We start from the raw sequence: 16,304 nt of genomic DNA, 5'->3' as shown, positions 1-16,304 counted from the left end.
TTAGTTTCAACGCGCTGTAAACTCGTCCACAACATTGAAGTTACTTGTACAGCTACAGCAGTCGGACACGTTCATACAGGTCGGGGAAGACACTCTGCGGTGCTCGAGATTGGTAATAAATAAGCTTTTTAGCCGCACGACTCGTTACCCAGATTAGTTAACAACTGCTCGGCGCCTCCACCCGCTCCGGCTTAGGGCGTGTTCTTCTTCATGATCCCATGAATCCCAGCCCTACAAAGCACCTGGGATCCGTGTCCCTGTATGCTCAACAGGTAGATTGGCCAGAATGGTCGTCTCTCCCATGGGCGGCCAGAAATGCGGACAAAAGGTCTTGGCACTCATGAAATGCGAGCATAGGCGGACTACTAAGCGACACTTAAATCCGTTGTCTGCAGTGCTACCGCAAATCTCCAGTCATACTGTATTGATGCACCAACCATAATGGCCTATGCTTTGGCTTTGTCGAGTCTCGATTGTCCTATCAGTGGCTTCGCAATAGTCATGCAGAGGCTCGTGGCCGAGATGTCCAGAAACTGCAAGTGCAGCCTTTACACAGTATAGGTATTCACTGGACGGTTCGTCTAAGCGCTCCCACAGTGTGACGCCCGAGTCAGCTCCAAGTTCTTAGCCCACGAATCCGGGTCTCAGTTGCAGCTCCTGTCATCTACACCATCCAAGCCCCACAATCATGCTACGGCGACAACGGCTGGACTCTCGATCGCCACTGCGGGGGCAAAGACCCGGAGCAATAGCCACGAGACACTGGCATTGATAAGCGGGATACCGTGCAGTGCAGGTAGGTTTCTATGCGTCGAAGCGAGCATGTGGCGAGGCGCCGCATATACAGCTCAGGACGGGTCAACACCTGAAGCTCGGTCAGCTCGAAGATGAGCCTGGAAAGACAATTTATCAGAGCTACTTCATTCCCACATGCGATAATGAGCAATGGACACATCAAGGCCCGCATTGAAGGTCGCCATGCACATTCCAATTTGTTCTCAACAACGCGGCCGATGCAACCGCGGCAGACCCTACCTATGGAAATATCTCACATGACCTACACCAGAGCATCACCACCACCTGCGTTTACACCATTCTCCTCATCTGGGAGGCTTGAAGCCACCCTCTCATCAGCTCGCTACAACAAACCCTCATTGCTGATTCAGCTGGGTTTTGTGGCTGCTATATTCTGGGCTGGAGTTGCACAGCTCGACTACACCAAGCCACATTTCCGAGTCGGCTGGGTCTTGCGGCTCATACAATCTGCAATCGGGCTGCAACTTGGCTGGCTGACGCTGTACAGCTCGACTGAGCAAGCCACATTTCTGACTCAGCTAGGCTTTGTGGCTGGCTGATGTATTCTGCAATCAAGCCGCAACTTGGGCTGGCTGAAGTTGTACACCTCGACTACACCACTTGAAATGTGCCAGCTGAGCTGGGCAAATGGTCCTGATTCGGCACTTACTATCCGATGATACAATGTTTGGAGATCATTGAACAGAAGTTATAAATATTGCATGATCATCGTTTGCTTCGATGGGTCAGAGCCCGAGATTCCACGACGTTTTTCCAAAGGTGGTCACACAGAGCATTTGTTTCACGGCCGCGTTCGTGGCAACAAGCCTTCAACATGTCTGATCCACGCAACCTCTCAAACTGGATGAGGTTTCTCCCCGACAATTGGAGCACAACCAAATTCACATTTCCAGGAACTCACAATAGTCACGCGACGGACGCCAATTACGATGACACGAATTTCCCCGGAGTCAAAGACTGGACGATTTGTCAAGCGATGAGCATTCCAGAACAGCTGCACTGCGGCGTTCGATTCATCGACCTTCGCGTTGGCAATGACACCAGCTATCGTATGCGCCATGGGAAGGCACAGCTGAAAAACACCCTAAAGGACGTCCTAGCGTGGATAAATGACTTTTTGAAACAAGAAAAGACAGAAACTGTGCTGGTATCTGTCAAGTGGGATCATGACGGTGTTGGTGAACCCCACAGCATGGACGGCGAGATTTATCATCTTTGGGATGGGTACGGTTGGTATAGGAAAAACGATTGGCCAGCCCTCGGGGAGGTTCGAGGCAAAGCAATTCTGCTTCGCCGCTTCTGGGACCAGGGAGTAGCTAAAGCGCCATTGAACGGCGTCGATCTATACCCGATATACGGACAGAGTTGGAAAGGAAGTCCAGGGGCTTGGTCCCAAAACGGCGATGGAAAGGCCACCGACTTGAAACCGAGCGACGTCTGGGATACGGTCTGGAAACAGATCAATCGTGCATCTGAGAGCAACATCAACGACAATTGGCAGCATTTTACCTGGTTAAGCCATACGGGCACAATCGTCGGCCTATCCCCAGCCACGCCCTGGTTCTATGCTCAAGACCTCAACTCTCACCTCTTGGAGTATCTCAATGACGATGGACACCACGAGGACCCAGCGAATCACCGATACGGTTGCATCGTAACAGACTTCTTCCACTGGGCTATGGGCGCCGAGATGGTGTCAAGGAATTGGGCATCACAGGTTCATAATCCCAACACGTGGCACGTCATGGCGAAAAATGATCCGTTCTTGACAATGGACAGCCCTCGTGGCGACAAGGTGCAGTTCTCCCTCACCAAGCGCGCCGTCCTCAAAGTCAGTGTGAACGGCCAGGAAATCTGGAGAAGTGGGTACGATTGGTCGGAAGAGTCGGACAACCATATGCTGGCCTTCGAGGCAGACGGCAATCTCTGTCTTTGGCGTAATGACCCGCATGGTCCTGCAGATAAAGGTGGTCGGAGTTTACACTGGAATACAGAAACGAGAAAGGGCTGGGACACACGGTTGCGATTCTTGGCTGGGCCTCCATACATCCTGGTTGACTTTACCATCAGTCACGGCGATGTTCTTTGGTGGCCGAACAAGTAGTGAGCTGAGATACAGCGCTAGGACAGTGTCAACTGTGAAGGAGCCTGAACAGAGGCTGGTTGATACTTCATCGGGGTGGGCTTGCACCAGGGATAACTGAGTCGACGACACTTTGATCACACTGTTACGTTCCGGAAGTATTGGTTAAAAATCAAGAAATTCCTCGAAGTGCGTGTTCCGGTATTTAGCTATCGCCAGAATTCGACTCGACAGAGGGCAACCCATGGCCGGCAGGTGAGATCAATTTCGCACGCGTGCTCCGTTGACGGCAGTGTGCTTACCAGCCTTATTTCGTTGTTTGAAGCGGCAAGGCTGTAGATGTACGGAGTACGTACGGTGGAGCTAATGTGCGCTCCCGCTTGGCTACAGAGGAGTGCGGCCATCGTGGGGCGTCACGGGCGTTCACGCTTCTCTGGGCCCGGCCATTGCTTCCCCTAAGGATGGCGCAAACAGCAGCTATGCTCAACCAGAGCAGCCGCCTAACTCAAGCTGCTAGGGGCGAGCGCCCCGGGCACCAATTACTGCACATCTAACTGTAGGCACGCACCATCCTAAAGATGAACACCAAACCACGCGCACACGTAGCCACCCGTTCGCCGAACCCATGGCATGTACCGCACCAAAGGTGGTCTCTGCAATGACGCCGGAGTCTACATCACGCGCTGAAAATCGCAAATGACCTGGCTGGTGATCAAGGGTCTTCTACGGGTCGCCGTCTCGGGTCACCGACAGCATGATAGGAGAGTGCTTCTGGGCACCATGTAGGACAACAGAGTTCGAAGATTTTCATCTGACGGAATCGCCAACAATACTCGAGTTGAGAACCTCGAAGGAATCCTCATCACCATGGAGCAACAGGGAGCGACTATCAGACCGAAGAGAATATACCGCGGCAAGTACGCCGAGCAGGTGGTTCTCGTGACAGGAGCAGCCTGAGGCATTGGATGCGCCACTGCCACGCTCTTCGCTGACCAGGGCGCAAGCGTCGTCCTGGTAGATCTAGACGGGCAGGAGCTCAAAGAGGTCGTGGCACAGTTGACATCTGAGAGCCAGAATGTGACATATAGAGTCGCCAATCTCGGCATCAGAGGAACACGTCAACTCGATGATCAACGAAGTCGTGTCCACGCTTGGAAGAATCGACGTGCTGGTGCACATCGCTGGGATCTACCCGTTTGGTCCTCTTCCGGGGCAGTCGGCGCAGGAGTATAAGAGAGTCATGAGCGTGAACATGGACAGCGCTTTCTACTTAACACGTGCTGTGCTTCCACACACGCAGAAGGCAGGGTACGGGCGAATCATCAACACCGCATCCGGCACCACCTCACACCCAGAGGCCGGTCTAGCGGTATGTGCGGCCTCGAAGAGCGCAGTAGTGGCCTTCACAAGAGCCACTGCTACTGAGGCAGGACCGGGTGTGACGGCGAACGTCGTGGCTCCAGGCTCTGTGGTGACGGAAACAACGTGGAGCTCTCCTCACGCAAAGCCCATCTTCGACAAGGCGGTGGAAAGACAGTGCGTCGAGCGGTATGGCCAGCCAACGGACGTTGCGCAAATGATCAGCTTCATTGCAAGCCCCGCAGCCGAATTGATTACTGGCCAGCGCTTCCATGTAAGCGGAGGGATGATTTTCAACTGACCCGTATCTCAGAACCAAAGGGCTTGCCTCGGTCGCAAGGTCCATGGTAGCCTGCGGGCAAATGGAACCGCGACGATACAGCTACGTACTCTGAAGAGGGATCCCAGGTTGCATTGCGACTTTTTGAGACTGTCGGACCATGTGTAGGCAAAATGATTTCGACTCGACTCGCACGAATACATTACCTTAACCACCCCCTATACAGGAAGGAATCGACCCGACCTACCATCAATTGGGATTGCGGATCGCAACGACTCATTGGACGGAACCTCCTTCTCGAGAAAGGCCTGATGCCACTACATCCTGGCCAGATAGACACCTCCCTATCGAGCCCGCGCTCCTTCCGAAATCCTGGTCATGGCCGCCTGGACGGCAGGGGCTGTACCGTGAGAATGCTTCGACAGGGTCGCTGATGATCTGAGCTGAACGGTGGATGAGGTGGAAGGCTGAGTTGGAATGTCACAATATGCACACGGGACAAGAAGACAAAAGGACCGCATTAACACATTCTATCTCCTACTCGTATGTCCTATGTCCTGTGGAGGCTCTCATACATACCCAGCCGGCCGTTGCTTGTTTCGGGTCGAGTGGCGGGCGTTGTGCCCGTTTCTGGGTAGTCACTGCAGGGCTATACACAGGAGCCTGGGGTTGTACTTTAGGCTGCCCAATCGACCCAATCTTTGCACCTAGCCCACGTATCAGGCTCTTGTGGTCGTCGACAGTTTCAGCCGAGTCAGCCGCCTATGACGGCTCTTCTCATGTCCGAGGCCGCCTGCGCTCCCCTCGTACACGACTTTCGTCCATCCATTCCCCTCTCATCGCTTCCTCATTGTCTCCTGGCCCCCACAGTCATTGAACGCCACTGACTCTGTATATACACAGTCCTCGTACTTGACCTGAACGGGATCCTCTTGACACTCGACTGGCCTTTTTTCGTGGCATCATCGCTCCTTGGTGTGCCTCTCAATCATTCAAACTATTCCATCAGCGCTGCAGTTGCCTCGCCTTCTTGACGAGGATCGATCAGTCTCAATTAAGATTGTTATCAGATTGGGCCCCTGCGTCACCTTGGCTCGACCGAAGATTCGGATCTTACATGCGAGATTCTGTTCTGCCATCATGGCAAACATCCATTCCCCATCCTGATGGCAGTATTCGGAGCCCAACACGGCCGCGTCCGCTCATCCACGTGAAAGCAAAAGAAGTCGATCAGTCGATGGCGGATGGTTGTGACGCAGCTTATATACCACAAAGGCCGGATGGAGCATCAAAGCACAAGAAGAAGTCTCGGGAATACAGGTCCCCGTTCAAGTTTTGGCAAGGCAGAATAATGCCCGACAGGCTGAAGGGATGTACTCCGAGGCTGCGAGGCTGTGAGGCTCTGCTCATCCTCGGCGGCTAAAGTCGGACCGAGAGCCTCATGGCTTAGCGGGACCCTGAATCTTACCGAAGTCGGTGGCCGAAGTGGTTGCGAGGCTGAGGCTGTAAGTTAATTGTAGCCACGCAGAAATGCACATGCAATGTCAGGTGCAAATCCAACCAACTTTTGACGGTTGCATATGGCACTCGGTTCCGTACCATTCCGGTGGGTTCGAGGAAACAGATCTTCTTGGCGTGGTGACATGAAGATCGTAGTCCTTTTAGTCCAGTGTAAGACAACAAGAGCCAAGAGGTTGAAAGGAATAAAATGCGTAACTCAGTTCGTATACGAGTTAAAACACGCGAACCTTCAGCTTGAGCATCCCGGAGTTGATGTTGAGGACCTTTGAATGAGGCTGCTCAAGAGTGTACCAAGCAATGCCCAGACTGCTCGTATTTTAGCAAGGCAGCATCCAAAATGCGGCACCAGTTGTTGCACGACTCCTTCACCGGTCCTCTCTTTCGTCATTTTTCCGTGGAAAATTTTTCCATGCAAGAAAGACGCAAGTTCTGCAGTACTCGTACTGAAACGATTTTCTGTCGATGAGGAAAGTTCCGAGGAAGATGCAGAGTCAGCCGAAGAAGGAAAGGATCCACTCCTTGTCGACTGTTACGGGCCTGACGACCCAGAGGTGCGTATCCGGTCAAGGCCTTGCTGTAAGCCAAACATTGGTGACAGGCGAATGACCACACGCCAGAACCCTCTTAACTGGTCCAGCTTTACCAAGGCAGCTGTCAACTTCCAGCTCTGCTTTTTGACCTTCGCCGTCTATGTGGGTCGTCTATCTACACGGTCGGTATTCCTAGCCTTATGGAAGCCTTTCAAGTGAGCCAAGTTGTGGCTACACTTAGTCTGACTGTCTTCGTACTCGGAGATGGTCTCGGTAAGACAGGCCACAACAGGCAGATCTTACAAGCTTGACCTGACCAAATCATGGGCCGATAACATTTGCGCCCTTGAGCGAAGTGGCTGCAATTGGTCGAAATCCAGCGTACATCTTGTCTTTGACCCTTTTTGTTGTCCTGCAGGTTCCGACGGCCCTCTCAGTTGATATCGGAATGCTTCTCGGAAGTCGGTTCATCACCGGTGTCCTTGGCTCACCTGCTCTTGCCACTGGCGGTGCTTCGATTGTAGAGCTATATTCACCGCAGAAACAAGCTCTGGGTATCGGTATATGGGAACTCGCTTGTGTGAGTGTTCGATCCCTCTGACACAGCCAACACGAATTTGGCATTGTTCCCACTGGCCGTGCTTAACTTCTTAATAGGCTGATGTATCCGCTTCCAGGTTAGTGGCCCAGGTAGTGTCTTGTCGATACAGCCAATCCATATGATCTGTGTCTAAGCCGAACCTCCAGCTCTTGGTCCTCTGTTAGCTGGCTTTGCCGCCGATGCCAAAGGCTGGCAATGGACGATGTGGGTCCTCATCTCGATTGCCGGGCTCAATCTGCTGATGCTCCTCGTGTTCCTTCCTGAAAGTCTTCGAAGAACATTCTACATCGCCGAGCTCAACGATTGAGGAAATTGACCGGCAACGAGAAACTCAAAAGAAGGCCGAAAATGGCATTCCGAGAGGTCGCGGTGGTCAAGATCGCTCAGACGAGCATCTTCGGCCTTGGCTGTTGAGATTTACAGAACCACTGATATTCCTGCTGCATATCGGGGTAGCGCTGGTCTTCGGTATACTTTTCGTCTAGTTGGAGTCGTTCCCACTTGTTTTTGTCGGTATCTATGGCTTCAACTTCGGTCAAACCGGACTGGCGTTGTGGGCCCGCTCATCGGCGGTTTAGCATCGGTGCCGCTATTCGTGTGGTATTGCCGTTCCGTCCAAGAGAAACAATTCACCGAGAGTGGCCAGATACCCAAGCCCGGATTGAAGCTGCCGCCATCGATGGTGGGAGCCATTTGCTTGCCGGTCAGTCTGTTTTGGTTCGGATGGAGTGCTCGTCCGGATATTTACTGGAGTTTGTACACATGCGGAACAGCCTTCTTCGCTGTGGGAACGTTGCTTATGGTTGTAAGTTGCTCAAAGAGCATTGTCCACCCTGCCGCTCAGCTGATGCAATCTTAGAATTCGGTGTCGAACTACCTTCAGGACGCTTGCCCAGCTGAAATTGCACCGTTGGTGGCAGGAAATGCATTCATTCGGTTCTCTTCAGGAGCCGCATTCCCGTTGTTTGCACTAGCAGTGTTTCACAGCTTAGGGATAAATTGGGCAAGCACCTTGTTAGCATTGTGGACCATTTTATTCGTGCCAATACCTTTCACATTCTACCTTGTAAGTGGCCTTGGGTCGATACGAATAGTGATCACATCGATGAAAAAAGGCAAACTGGTTGGCTACGGTAGTATAGGTGAAGAGCCGCGAATCAGGAGTAAAGGAGCGCTACAGGACTGATGTTAGCAGATAATGCCTCCATGCGAGGCGTAGGTTTTTCTCATTGGATTGCAGGATCTGGGGCATTCGAAGTCTTCCAGCTTGAGACGCGGAGGACGCTTTGCACTTGAGATAAGGGAGAGGTAGAGTTGATTGTCAGCGACGCTTGGACAGTACTCTAGCGGTCATCATGTACTTGCGAATCCGTTCATCGCGTCGATGTCACCGAGATTTGACTTGATACATCACAAATGCGATGGTTTGGGTTGATATCGACAGGATGAAAACTGGGATTCCGCCTGGATAGCTCGGAGCTAGGCTTAGACTGAGCTCCTGGCTCCGCTAGGACCAAGGCTCACAAGGCTGAAGGGAGCCGAACGAGGCTGGTGCTTGGCGTTCCCCGCAGAAATTTTGGGCTACCTCTGAACTTTTCCAAGCTGTGAAGTGGAACTGGTTGTTTGCGCGCACCCGCTTATCACAGTATCTGTTGCAGTAATCGGTGTCTAGACTGCTTGGATTCTTTCATTTACGCGGTCACAGAGGCTGTTTCCTTCCCTGACTCATCAGCAACCGTCACCGCATCGAGTCATCTCTAACCATTTGTTTGTCCCCGCACTTCGAATACACATCTCTTTTCCGCAGTCATCCTTCGCGTAACCTCGCAGTCGGTGCACCCACCCACTTGCATCACGATGTCGGTGGAGGACGCGGTTACCGAGGGTCTTGCAGATCCCATGGATCAGAATGCGTCCGCCGCTGAGGAAGCTAAGCGAATGCTGGCTGAGCTCGAAGACGAGAAAGCGTCTACAGACCAGCCCGCCGGGACAAATGGGGTAAAGAAGGACGCTGCCGCCTCGGACGTTGCGCCAAAAGGGACTGAACCTGCGGCGAAGGACGGGGAAGGAGCCAAGAAGGAAGGCTACGATGACGCCGAGGATGAGAAGCGGGAGCGCCGCGAGGATCGTGGCCGTCGTGACTATAATGATCGCGGTCATCGTGGAGGTAGGGGCGATCGCAAGGGCTACCATGACTGGGGTCGCGATCGAGGCGACCGTGATGGCTACAAGCCCCGCAACCATCGCGAGAACAACAAGTTCGATCCTACCACTAAAGAGATCACTGATGATCCGGCGGAAATCCGCAAACAGGTACAGATCAATGCTCCACCGTGGTTGAAAAAAGCTCACGCATCGTGCGCAGGTTGAATTCTACTTTTCTGACTCCAACCTGCCCAGAGACAAGTTCCTCTTTGGTTTGGTCGGCGGGATCGAAAACAAACCTGTCCCACTCAAGACGCTTCATTCCTTCAAACGCATGCAGCGCTTCCAACCCTTCGAGGCAATCGTGGAAGCTCTCAAGAGTTCCAAAGAGGTCGAGCTTACGGATGATGATACGGGTGTGCGACGGAAAACCCCACTACAGGAAGATTTCTTCAAAGTGATCCCGGGGAAGTCTGATGCGCGCAGTGTGTATGTCAAGGGCTTCGGCGAGGAAACTCCCAGCTCCCAGTTCGACATCGAAGCGTTTTTCGACCCGTATGGCCCGACCAAAGCAGTGCGATTGCGGCGCAATGACGAGAAGACGTTCAAGGGCAGCGTCTTCGTCGAGTTTGAGACCGAGGAGCTGGCACAGGCTTTCCTAGCGCTCGATCCCAAACCCAAATACAAAGATCGAGACCTGCAAATCATGAGCAAGACAGAGTACACGGACAAGAAGGAGGCGGACCTGAAGGCAGGTAGGATCACTTCCAACCAGGACGAGCGTCGGGGTGGCAAGAAGGGCTACCGAGACCAGCGCGGCAGCGGGGATTATGACAAGCGTAATCGGGACAGAGATGATGACAGAGACTGGAGAACACGTCGGGATGAAGACCAGAAGCGTGGTTTTCGAGACGACAAGAGACGAGGTGACCGTGATCGTGGGGGTCGTGGTGGCCGTGGTGGCCGGGGTGGGCGGCCGGAGTGGCGCGGAGGTGGCAGATCGAAGGCGCCAGAGACAGACGAGCGGTAAGTGACATTTTCATGACATGCAGAGGCCAAGCTAACGTTACTGAAGGGGGATCCCCTCTATCAAATCCACCGCACCTGAGAAAGATTCGGCTCGTGACGAAGCTCTTGCCAAAGCCAAAGCCGCGGTTGAAGCGGATATGAAGGAGCAAGAGGCGGGGAAGATCGAGAAGACCGCTGAGACGACGGAACAAGATCGTGCCACTGTCGCCGACAGCGCGACTTCTGCTGGGAAAAAACGCGCACGTGAGGACGATGCTCCTGAGGGTGAAGGCGGCCGTGAGGTCAAGAAGGTCGATACCAAGACGGAACCAGAGGTGGCCGAAGCCAAGTCATAGCATCGAGGATCGATAATGTATGTCGTCTCATATGGAAAAGGGGCCTGGCGAGGAGGGTGCGGTCATCATTACTGCCACGAGGTCTCCTGGGTACAGTGATCTCTGGCTTCATACCCACCTGGCGTTGAGCGCTTCGGGAAAAGTGTGTTTTCAGCTAGGGCGACCAGCAGCCATCGTATATGGGATTTATAGTCGCCTTGACATGGGCATCATGACTTGAACATGCTAGCAATAGATGAGTAATGGGCATGTATCGAAAAGCACGATTAGCCATGTTCACAGACAGCTTGCACTATGGCTTGGTGACCCACGGCATAATTACTGAGGGACGCGTCCGCAGCTGCGCGCAAGCATTGCTAGTTTGCTCTTTTGACATTCACTGTTTGGTCCTTCTTCCCACAATGATGTGCCCTTGTGATTTCTTTCTTCCAAATTTCTGCAGACAACCATCGTGCCCAAGATGTCGTCGCCCTTGATCGATAGCAAGCCTGACAGTATGGGCGAGAGTGACGAGGCTGTCGGCACCGGAGAAACCTCGGTCCGAAGTTCACGCCCCGACTCCTCAATCTCGCCTTTGTCGCTGCCTCCAGCCCTCGACGAGTCCAGTGCAGAACCACCCACAGACAGTCTCCACGAAACAAATCCACAGCAGACAGAAAGAACCTCAAACTTGGTGGTGAAACTCTTCGACACCGAGAGAACTCTCTACCAATTTGCGACAGCCACAACAACGATAGGCTTCCAAGACACAGAGTGCGAATGCGGCGGCATCTCATCCCATTATCACGGTCGCGGTCGTCTTCATGACAAGATGAACGGAACGCATCCGGCTGTTGGCCTTCGTGGAGAGGTAACTAACACAACCCCAGCGTCACCACCTACAGTATCATCAGGTGGCTCGGCGCCAAAGCGGCCAGGGTCACTGCCAAACTTCGTCCAAGTCGCAAAGTCCTATGTCTTTGAGCAGGAGATTCAAGACCGTCTGAGACAGAATGGAGTCAGCCAAGCACGAGAGGACAACATCCGGCTGGCGGGCGTGCAGTGGATCGACAATGTGCGGCGGGCATTGAAGCTGTGAGTCTCGTCATTTCTTTATATTTTCTTTGTTTTGCCTCAATACGCACACACTCGACTTGGATGACCAGAACTCGAACATTTCCTGCTTGGTTCTCGGCGCGCTTGACATCCAAGGTGTTGCCGAGTCAAGACACAACGAAGACCTCAGCTGACTTTGCGAATGATCATTCAGTCCAGTGCGAACCTTCAACACCGCTGTGGTCTACTATCACAAATTCCGCCTCCAGCACTCGGACGGAGAGTACAGCTTCATAGTAGGTTGCCTGCACATATCTCTCGATCGATCAAGACTCCGGCGTGCTGACACTTCCATAACAGGACGCCTCGGCGGCAGCCCTCTTCGCGGCCTGCAAGATCGAAGACACGCTCAAGAAATCCCGAGACATCCTCTGCGCGGCGCACAATCTCAAAGCACCTCGGAATGAACAACTTTCACCAGACGACCAGGTAAGTCCGCAACGAACGAATTTGCTCCCTACACTGGCCCTCACACCTTTTGTACCGACAGCGCTCTAACTGGGGGCATTAGATCTTCGAACACCACTCTCGCACCATCATCGGCCTCGAACGCCTCATGCTCGAAGCCTCGGGCTTCGACTTCCGCAACCGCCACCCGCAGGAATTCCTGATCAAACTGCTCAAACACTACAAATTCCAAAAGACCTCGCCCGTCGTGAAACTCGCCTACACAATCTCTCTCGACCTCTACCGCACATGGGCGCCCGTCAAGCAAACCACGGCGGTCATGTCCTTCGCGTGCCTCGAACTCGCGGGCCGCTTGTTGGACGAGGAATTTGCACCGGTGTGGCAGGGGCAAGATTACGCCGAGTGGCGCGTCGAGCCCGGCATGGTCATGGAGACACTCCTCGATCTGTTGGAGCTGTACACGCACCATCGCAACCAGAGCGTGATCGGGCCGGAGTTTCCGGTGGATCGGTTCCTCGAGGTGCGCATCCCCCTCAACCAGGAGAGCGCGGACAAGAAGATCCCGAGATTTACGGCGTGGGTGGAGCGCGGCGATGAGGAAACGGCGGCGGCGAACGGCATCAACGGCATTAATGGGGCCAAGAAGCATCATCTCCACGCCAACGTCAATGCCAGCGTCAGTCCTAGGGACGTGACGAGTCCGAGACGCGGGAGCGCCAACACAAACACCAATGTCGCCGCCGGAAGTTCTGGGTCTGGATCCACAGGAGACAGAGAACCCAGACCCGCTCCCAGCGCTGTTATTGGCGTGAGACAGCGCGTGGGCGAGAGAGGCAGAGAAGGCACCGTCCGGTTCATTCTCAATCCTGATCGGGAGAGGGACGAAAAGGCCATTGTGGACTTGTTCATGAATCCGTGAGGAGCTATCTCTACGGCTGCGGCTGCGGCTAGGCTACTACCTTTCTTGGTTGGCGTGGCGTTGGTGGTCAGCATGCATGTTGGATGGTGTTGTTGAAATTGCGTGCACGGACATACGGGGTACGGTGTGCTATGATGTGCTGTGCTGTGGTGTGATGTCCTGCGCTGCGATGTGCTGTGCTGCCTTGTGCCGTGCTAGCAACTACTTCTTCACTTAGGTTAGTGACTTGCGGGAGGCTGACTATCGGACCAGTCAGTCATATTCGGACTTTGCGAGCAGGCGTACAAGCAGGGCGCGGTTTCCGGCTGCACGATCAGCTCAGGAGAAGCGTACGCTTTAATGTCAACATTCTTGTGTTAGCGGCACGTGGGATGTAACCATAGAGCAAGGGCACGTGTACTGTATTCGATCGAACGAAATGAAAAGAAAAGAACCGCGTTATTGTATCCAACTTGGAGTTGCCCGTTCGCATCCGTCTCCCGTGAGATCGACGCGCTAAGCATGTATCCAACACCACGGCATCCTGCGAGCCTCCTTCCCACGTAGTCACCAGCCAGCACTGAGTCCACACGGCGCATACGAGTATCCACATACGGGCGCGCACATAACAAGCCTAGGCTTCCGGTCCCTTTACGCTCCATCACCGACCAGCCGAATGCCTATCCCATCCTTGCTCCGCTCCGGGACTTCAATCCTCATCCTCATCCTCGTCTCGCCCGCCCATTTCGCGGGTCCCAGCCCGGGTCCGCTCTACAGACTCGCCAGCATAGACGCCAAAGCCCCCTTGTCGTAGCGCACGACTTTCCCCTTCCCCTTATCCACCTCGTGGTACCGGTCCCAGAAGCGCGCGTAAAGCGGCTCGATCAGGCTCTGGATCTCCCGTGCCAGGTTCGCGCGCACCTCGCTCTCCATGTGCAGCGACTTGTGGCGGGAGACCAGCTCGTCGAAGCTGGCGTTGAAGAGCCGGAACTTCTCCTTGATCTTGTCCTTGTCCTTGCTGTTTAGTGATTTGATGATGCTGGTCGAGTCGATGGCGGGGCCCTGTCCGGACGACAACGGCCGCGAGCCAGACGTCTGGATCTGATCAAACAGGTGGTTCGCCGGGTCGCGCCATGCCGTGAGGTACAGCGACGAGCCGGCTTTGCGGTAGGACTCGAGTTTCGCGTTGTGTGGCGAGATGCCCAGGTAGCGCGCTAGATCGGGGGAGGACTGCACCGTGCGAGTCACGATCGCGACGTTGTTCAGCTGGAAGATCCCCTGGAGGGGTTTCTTGGGGTGCAGGGCCTGGGAGCGCGTGTTGAGCGTCGTGAGCAGCCCGTCGACCAGGTCGACTAGGTAGTGCGAGAGGAGGGTCGGGTTCTCCGTCGAGGGGGTCAGTTCGAGGTTCAGGGTCGATTGCGAAGCCATGCCAGGGGCGGACCGCCAGTTGCCGTCGCCTATGGAGGACAGGAGGGCGAGGATGGGCCGGTCGAAGGTCGCGAGGTTTTGTAGGCGCGTGGCGGTCTGGGATACCAGCGGGATGGTGTTGCCGTCGGGCGGCAGCGTCGAGGTCGCCTCGGCTTGCCTCTTTGTTTGCGTGATGATGTCGCCTAAGGACGAGCGGGCGGTGTCCCGTAATGGGCGCAGTGCTTCGGCGAATTGTGGTCGGAGTTGACCGGTCCGTTGCTCCAGCCGGTAGCTCAGCGGTGTTACGAGGTCCAGGATCTCGTAGGCGAGGAAGCAGTCGCTTAAGATGCGCGGCTTGATAACATTGTTCAGGTCGGACATTGTGCGCGAGAACGTCGCCATGGCTTTGCCGCAGGTTGAGGTGAGAACGCGGCCGGCTTCGTTGCGGAATATGCGGGACGTGTTCTCTGCTTCTGCGAGAAACATGCCTTCGATGGCCTTTACGTAGGCACCAACGCCGCTTGACCCTTCACGATAGACACCGGTGTCGTCGTCTCGTCGTTTCGACGTCATGATAGATGCTGTTGCCAGGTTTTGCAGACTACCTTGGAGATAGTCACCTCTGATTTCTGAGTATATGCGCGCCGCGACGTCGTCTTCACGTTGGCCCATTCTGGCGGATTGAGCCCCGGCCGAAGCGATTGCCATGGCTATCTGGCTTAGGTTCTGCGCCTTCTCAGTGGAGAATGTAGGGAATGGTATTTGTTTAGTGATATAATGTAGTGGTTCAACGATCTGGGAATCCTCCTGCAGCATTTGCCGGTACATGTCATTCAACTGATTGACGCCGGTGGTCAGCAGAGTCTGGAACTCTGATATAGCTTGTTGGTTCGATCTCATGTTTGTGGAGCTCATGTCGCTGAGGGCCTTGTCCACACGCTTCAAGGCGCCCAGATACTGTGGCAGCCCGGCACTCTTGGGTCCAGCACGGATGATGCCCTCTTCGCGTCCACGTGAGTCCAGAGGCTGCTTGAGCTTTTCGATGGCTTCATTGACCTTCTCGATGTTACGACTCGTGATCTGGAGCTGTTGCGTGTTGGCATAGATGGGTCCGATGGCATCCTTGACGATCTTGCCGCTCACGTCCAGACGCGACAGGCTGGCGGCTATCCGCTTGGTAAGGTCTTTGGTCTTCCCCAGAGAGGCCAGTAGGACCTCAACCTCGGCGCTCTCTTCCGCAAAGGCGGCATTCTTGGGTCCAGCCATGGGTAAGATGCGGTTTGTGCCCGAGAGTCGGTCTGAAACAGCGCTCAAAATGTCATATTGTGCTTCACCATTCCAGCGGCCTGGGCGATCTTTCCGATGTCATTGTTTTGAAGCGAATGACTACTGCTTAGGAGATGCTGGATGGCACGTGTGGAGTGTGATATACCCGTTAGCGATGTGATGTCCAATGATAGAGACAAGTCAGACCAAGACAGTAGTAGCTGGCGGTGCTTGACCTGGAGGCTCAAGCCCGCCTTTCCGTGCTAGGCCACGCTGGGCTTAGTTCAGGTACCCGCGCTGCCACGCTGCTAGGCTCCTGGGCGTCGGGTAAGCTCGGCGTGGCGTGGCCGGAAGCAAGATCCACCGCAGCCGCAGCCACACGTCATTCTAACGCGATCCTGGTGATGCCCTCCTTGCCCAACAAAAACTTGGATGGCACATGGGTGAGGACGATTGCTAAGGGGCAGTGACGACCTTTTGTCTTCCACGTGGTAGGTAGGCGATGGAACTTGACGACCGATAATATCTTCT

General features: G+C 54.4%; 5 protein-coding genes across 5 annotated transcripts; 4 read left to right on the top strand and 1 right to left on the bottom strand.

The window, feature by feature from the left end:
* Positions 1-1,630: 1,630 nt before the first annotated feature.
* Positions 1,631-2,920, top strand: A1O7_10032 (uncharacterized protein; the record flags this gene model as incomplete). The annotated part of the gene is made up of 1 exon (XM_007764016.1): positions 1,631-2,920. The coding sequence occupies one exon, from the start codon at positions 1,631-1,633 to the stop codon at positions 2,918-2,920; it is 1,290 nt and encodes a 429-aa protein (XP_007762206.1).
* Positions 2,921-4,025: 1,105 nt separating this feature from the next.
* Positions 4,026-4,559, top strand: A1O7_10031 (uncharacterized protein; the record flags this gene model as incomplete). The annotated part of the gene is made up of 1 exon (XM_007764015.1): positions 4,026-4,559. One exon carries the CDS (start codon positions 4,026-4,028, stop codon positions 4,557-4,559), a length of 534 nt encoding a protein of 177 aa, XP_007762205.1.
* A 4,488-nt stretch (positions 4,560-9,047) lies between these two features.
* On the top strand, positions 9,048-10,699 carry A1O7_10030 (uncharacterized protein; the record flags this gene model as incomplete). Its single annotated transcript, XM_007764014.1, has 3 exons — positions 9,048-9,503; positions 9,556-10,361; positions 10,411-10,699. The coding sequence occupies 3 exons, from the start codon at positions 9,048-9,050 to the stop codon at positions 10,697-10,699; spliced, it is 1,551 nt and encodes a 516-aa protein (XP_007762204.1).
* A 460-nt stretch (positions 10,700-11,159) lies between these two features.
* Positions 11,160-13,121, top strand: A1O7_10029 (uncharacterized protein; the record flags this gene model as incomplete). The annotated part of the gene is made up of 4 exons (XM_007764013.1): positions 11,160-11,773; positions 11,949-12,030; positions 12,095-12,223; positions 12,306-13,121. The coding sequence occupies 4 exons, from the start codon at positions 11,160-11,162 to the stop codon at positions 13,119-13,121; spliced, it is 1,641 nt and encodes a 546-aa protein (XP_007762203.1).
* Positions 13,122-13,871: 750 nt separating this feature from the next.
* A1O7_10028 (uncharacterized protein) lies at positions 13,872-15,773 on the bottom strand (the record flags this gene model as incomplete). Its single annotated transcript, XM_007764012.1, has 1 exon — positions 13,872-15,773. One exon carries the CDS (start codon positions 15,771-15,773, stop codon positions 13,872-13,874), a length of 1,902 nt encoding a protein of 633 aa, XP_007762202.1.
* Between the last annotated feature and the right edge of the window lie 531 nt (positions 15,774-16,304).

Source organism: Cladophialophora yegresii, assembly GCF_000585515.1.
Source record: "Cladophialophora yegresii CBS 114405 chromosome Unknown aczIN-supercont1.7, whole genome shotgun sequence".
Lineage (NCBI taxonomy): Eukaryota > Fungi > Ascomycota > Eurotiomycetes > Chaetothyriales > Herpotrichiellaceae > Cladophialophora > Cladophialophora yegresii.
This window is presented reverse-complemented; position numbering and strand designations above follow the sequence as displayed.